General features: G+C 43.5%; 1 protein-coding gene across 1 annotated transcript in view; it reads right to left on the bottom strand.

Annotated features, from left to right (window-relative positions):
• The window catches only part of PHF11 (PHD finger protein 11), a 28,987-nt gene that overhangs the window by 12,941 nt on the left and 10,046 nt on the right, over nt 1-6,000 (bottom strand). Inside the window, 1 exon segment of the mRNA XM_044913558.1 lies at nt 3,902-4,009. Within this exon segment, the coding sequence (XP_044769493.1) occupies nt 3,902-4,009 (108 nt within the window).

Here is a 6,000-nt window from a genome sequence, read left to right as displayed (position 1 = left end):
TTTATTTATTTATTTATTTATTTATTTATTTATTTATTTATTTATTTATTTATTTATTTATTTAAGAGAGAGAGAGAACATGAGCTGAGAGAGGGGCAGAGGGGGAGGGTGAAGGAAAGAATCCCCAAGCAGATTCAGTGCTGACTGCAGAGCACAGAGCTGTGCATGGAGCTCAATCTCACAACCCTGAGATCATGACCTGAGCTGAAATCAAGAATCCAATGCTGAATGGACTGAACCACCCAGGGGCCCTAAGTGATCAGTATTTTAAAGACACTGTTGTGGCTGTGTGGAGAATGGGCTGAGGTAGGGATGGGCAGGAGAGAGTGCAAAACAAAGATCAGTGATGTTGATTAGCAAGTGTCTGAGGGAGATCCATGACTTTACTGCAGGGGGTTGGTGACAGAGAGAAGGGGAAGATAGAGGGGCACCTGGGTGGCTCAGTCATTAAGCGTCTGCCTTCGGCTCAGGTCGTGATCCCGGGGTCCTGGGATCGAGCCCCGCATCGGGCTCCCTGCTCCGAGGGAAGCCTGTTTCTCCCTGTCCCACTCCCCCTGCTTGTATTCCCTCTCTCGCTGTGTCTCTGTCAAGTAAATAAATAAAATCTTTAAAAAAAACAAAAAAAGGGGAGGATAGAGGGTCTGCAGGGTGACGCTGATAGGCTGGATGCTGGGCTGGGAGGTTGATAAGGAGGTGATGATGGATGAATGGTGGGCAGTTCATTGAGGTGAGGAGTGAACAGGTTTGGATGGAGTCTGTGTATATGTGTGCAGGGGCTGGAACTGTGTTCATTGGCCAGTTTAATATGAGATGCTATTAGATACTCATGTAGATATGTCAGGTTGGTTTTAATGGCTGGAGGTATAGAGTTCCTGGCATAAGTAGGAATTGAAGCCATGGGAACTGGAAGAGGTCACACAGAAAAGATGTTCAGATGGAGGAAGGAGCCCAGGAGAGCCTTCGGGACTGTACACTTTAGAGATTTAGCAGAGAAGGAAAAACAGCCAAGGTGCTTGGGAGGAAGCAGCCAGAAAGGTAAGAGACATAGTAGCAGAGTGTGTGTAGGAAGTCAAAGGAAGAAAGTGCTTCCGGATGCAGGGCACGGACAACTGTGATGAATACTGCTGAGAGGTCAGCTAAAGACAGAAGTGACATTGTAATTGACCAGGTTTTAATAATTTTACAAAGGAGGATTTAAGATGACATGATCAGTTGCTCTTGGATATATGCTGAAGGAAATAATCTAGTACAAGCGGGGATACTGATGTTAAAGGGAAATGCAAGAGCCTAATCCTTAAGGAGGGGTAGGTGATGACTCCAAAGTCTAAGTGGAGGGTTGACTTTGACAAGAGGGAGGTCCCAGAGTCTGGGGACAGAGATGGATGGGCAGTGGTTTGAACAGTAGGAGTTCCTGGCTAATGGCTTCCATTTCTCAATAAGAATCAGACAAAGATAGGTGTACCACCAAGATGAACCCTAATGTAAACTGCGGACTTCGGGTGTTTTCATGATGTGTCAGTGTAGGTTCATCAGTTGTAACAATGACCACTCTGGTGGGGGATGTTGATAAAAAGAAGGTTGTGTATGTGTGGGGGTGGGAAGTATATGGGAAATCTTTGTACTTTCCCCGTAAGTGTTCTATGAACCTAAAACTGCTCTAAAAAAATAAAGTCTATAAAAAAAAAATAAGGCATAGTCATCAACTTGGGGATGAGCAGCTGGGGTGGGAGAGGTTTTAAAAAGAGATGAGAGGATATGAAACAGTAAAGGTAGAGGGTGGAGGTTGATGTGTTGAGGTTCCTTTTGAGGTTTGTGGCCATGAATCTAAGATCAGTCAACACATCTGTGGGTTTTTGTCCAGTTGTTCAACTGTTCAAGTGCCAGTACTGCTCAGCAGATGCAGACAACAGACAGGTGCATTTCACGGGCGGGGGTGGGGGTGGTTTGCTAGGTGAGTAAGGAAATGTGCACGTGGGTGGTGGGGAGAGGGAGTCCAGGCTGTTTGCAGGACAGTGCCTATGAGATGGGGCCACTGACTGTAGAGGGATCATGGAAGGACTGCTGGGGCTGGGTAGGCTGGGAGGGAGACAGATGCCTAAGAAGAACTAAGGTTCAACCTCTCTCCAGTGAGGGAAATGCCAGGTAACACTTGCTGTCAGACGCAAAAAGTAACAAGATTCATGACACTCATTTTTGTCAAGGGCTGGGAAAAATGTTCTTTCATCCACAGAAGTATAAAATGGTACAACCTTTCTGGCAGACAGTTTATTGGCATGTTTCAAAATTATTATTTTTAAAGATTTTATTTATTTGACAGTGAGAGAGGGTGCACAAGCAGGGGGAGCAGGGGAGGGAGAAGCAGGCTCCCTGCTGAGCAGGAAGCCCGATGTGGGGCTCGATCCCAGGACACTGGAATGATGACCTGAGGTGAAGGCAGATGCATAACTGACTAAGCCACCCAGGCGCCCCGCATGTTTCAAAATTATTAAAGGGAATTCTCTTTCACTCAGCCATTTCACTTCTAGGAATGTGCTTTACAGCAATGCTCAAACAAGTACACAGGGTATGTGTACAAAGATGTTTACGGTGACATTAGTTGTTATAGTGAAAAACCAGAGTCGACTCATTATCTAACAAAAAGGGAATAGTTTCATGCATTCTGGCTGATCCCATGGAATTCCATGAAGTCAGTAAAGAGGATGCCACAGTCATATGCTTATAGTTTTAGGAACATGCCATGTCTTTCTTGCCTTCCCAACTTTGGCACATCCTGTTCCCTTTCCCTGGAATTCCTCCTTCCCCATCTTCGTTACCCTCACTCCTCCCCAACTAGGAAGTCTTCTGGGCCCCACCTGCACTAAGGTGCTTGATTGCTTGAGTGACCTGTGCTGACCCTTCTCAAAGCACATCAGGCTGTGCAGAAACTGCCCTCATATATGTGTATGCCTTGTAAAGACTAAATAAATGTTTGTTCCAGATCATAAACCTTACTGTGGTGGTGGGCATTAGGTGCTCACACCTGCTGTACTGCAAGCCTTGAAGGGCCTTTCCTAGAGGAAGTCTACTGTAACCAAACCAATAAGGTATCTATTGTCTTCCCAGGGGGAGCTGACCCAGGTACAAGGGGGTTGATCCTGATTAGTTATGGCCACCTTTAGCAACTAGAGCAGGAAGATGGGTGTGGCCTAATTTAATTTTCAGAAGGGCTCTTATTCAATGCTTGGGGATGAATTCTTTCTTTTTTCCTTTTTTTAAAGATTTTATTTATTTAACAGAGTGAGAGAGCACAAGAGTGGGGTGAGGGGCAGAGGGAGAAGCAGACCCCCCACTGAGCAAGGAGCCCGATGCAGGGCTCGATCCCAGGACCCTGGGATCACGACCTGAGCCAAAGGCAGACGCTTAACCCACTGAGCCACCCAAGCGCCCGGGATGAACTTTTTCTTTTACCAGATAGGGATAAGAAAGACTGACACTTCAGTTGTTGTCTGTGACCACCCTATGACCACAAGAGGACCAACTGATGTTGCGGACAGGATGACAGAAAGGATGATGGGCTCTTGATGATGGCCACTAAATCAACCAACTCTGAAGCCAGTTTTCCCTCTGGCTAAGTGAGAAAATGAGCATCCTTTTTGTTAAAGCCAGTTTGAGTTGAGGGTTCCTTCTACTTACAGCCAAAAGCAATCTAACTCATATCTACTTTGCTGATGAAGCATGTTGTAGTTTGTTTTAAAATATTAAATGTTCAGTTGAATTTAAGTTTCCAAAACAGGTCCTATGTCTTTCAGCTCTCCAAGATGTGTCTCTATCCCTGGTTTACCAATCAGGTAGACTTTCTCTTGGAAACATCCCCTTCAAGATCTGTTCATCTTTTATGAGTAATAAAATCATTTATACTTACCAACTTCCGTCCTCTGTGGATTTCTTTCTTTACTGATTCCACATCAAAATTTCTGTCTTGATTACGTGGATCATGATCCTCACATTCCACAAGTGCTGAAGAATACAGCTTCAAATTGGGAAAAGAAAAAAATGCACAAAGTACCACTGAAAGCTGCAAATCAGAAAATGGTATCACAAAGTACTCACCAGGAGTGGAAGATAAATTGGGGGTATAACAGTGACCACCTTTTGGGGTATGTAAACAGATTACAAGCCACCCTGCTTTTCTTTGGAAGTGGCCCTGATCCCCAGGCATGTTTTATACTGCATAACCCTGGCCCCCAGTGGTTAACTGGACCTGGTTGGGGCCCTGACCCGAAACTGAGCCAACTGGATTCCCTATCCTGAGAGAGTGAAATAGACTCTGAGCCACATGGTAGAAAGCAAGCCAGTCTGCAAAGAGAGGAATATAGAAACGAGGGCTAGAGAGAACAAGATGGGTTCCTGATATTTTCCTAGCTACTGTTCTTAGACCTGCCCGCATGTCAGCCTTCAGAAACCATGAAATCCCCTGCAGTCTGATTAAAAACGCACTTTTATGTTTAGGTTGGCTCAAGTTTCCATGTGTTAACTGAATCCAATCTATCTCTGAATTGAAGATCAACATTACACAATGCAATCACAAAGCAACCTACAGATTCAATGCAATCTCTACCAAAATACCAATAGCATTCTTCACAGAACTAGAACAAATAAAGCTGAAATTTGTATGGAACCATAAAAGACCCCCAATAGCAAAAGCAATCTTTGAGAAAGAAGAACAAAACTGGAAGTAGCACAATCTCTGATTTAAAGATACACTACAAAGCTATAATAATCAAAACAATCTGGTACAGCATAAAAATAGATCAACGGAACAGAACAGAACCCCCTGAAATAAACCCATGATTTTATGGCCAACTAATCTTCAACAAAGGAGACAAGAATAAACAATGGGGAAAAGACAGTCTCTTCAATAAATGGTGCTGGGAAAACTGGACACACACATGCAAAAGGATGAAACTGGACCACTTTCTTATACCATATACAAAAATGAACTCAAAATGGATTAAAGACCTAAATGTGAGACCTGAAGCCATAAATTTCCAGAAGAAAACATAGGCAGTAATCTCTTAGATATCAGCCATAACAACATTTTTCTAGATCTGTCTCCTTAAGGGAAATAAAAGCAAAAATAAACTATTGGGACCACACCAAAATAAAAAGCTTTTGCACAGCAAAGGAAACCATCAACAAAATGAAAAGGCAACCTACTAAATGGGACAAGATATTTGCAAATGACATCTCTGATAAGGAGTTAATATCCCAAATAAAGAACTACGATTCAACAATAAAAAACCAAATGATCTGATTAAAAGTGGGCAGAAGACCGGAAATAACATTTTTCTAAAGAAGATGTACAGATGGCCAACAGACATGAAAAGATTCTCAATATCACTCAACATTAGGGAAAAGTAAATCAAAACCACAATGGGGGGCGCCTGGGTGGCTCAGTCATTAAGCGTCTGCCTTCGGCTCAGGTCATGACCCCAGTGTCCCGGGATGGAGCCCCACATCAGGCTCCCTGCTCAGCGGGAAGCCTGCTTCTCCCTCTCCCACTCCCCCGCTCGTGTTCCCTCTCTCGCTGTGTCTCTGTCAAATAAATAAATAAAACTTAAAATAAAAATAACCACAATGAGATATCACCTCACACTTGTGAGAATGGCTAGTGTCCAAAAGACAAGAAATAACAAGTGTTGGTGAGGATGTGGAGAAAAAGAAACTCTCGTGTACTGTTGGTGGGAATGTAAATCACGGAGCCACTATGGAAAACAGTATGAAGTTTCCTTAAACAACTAAAAATAGAAATACCATACGATCTAGTAATTCCACTACTGGGTATTTACCCAAAGAAAACGAAAACACCGATTCAAAAAGATATGCTCACCCCTATGTTTATTGCAGCATTATTTATAAGAGCCAAGATATGGAAGCAACCTAAGCATCCATTGGTAGATGAACGGATACAGAAGATGTGGTGTACAGACACACACACACACACACACACACACACACACA

Source organism: Neomonachus schauinslandi, chromosome 3 (genome assembly GCF_002201575.2).
Source record: "Neomonachus schauinslandi chromosome 3, ASM220157v2, whole genome shotgun sequence".
NCBI lineage: Eukaryota > Metazoa > Chordata > Mammalia > Carnivora > Phocidae > Neomonachus > Neomonachus schauinslandi.
This window is presented reverse-complemented; position numbering and strand designations above follow the sequence as displayed.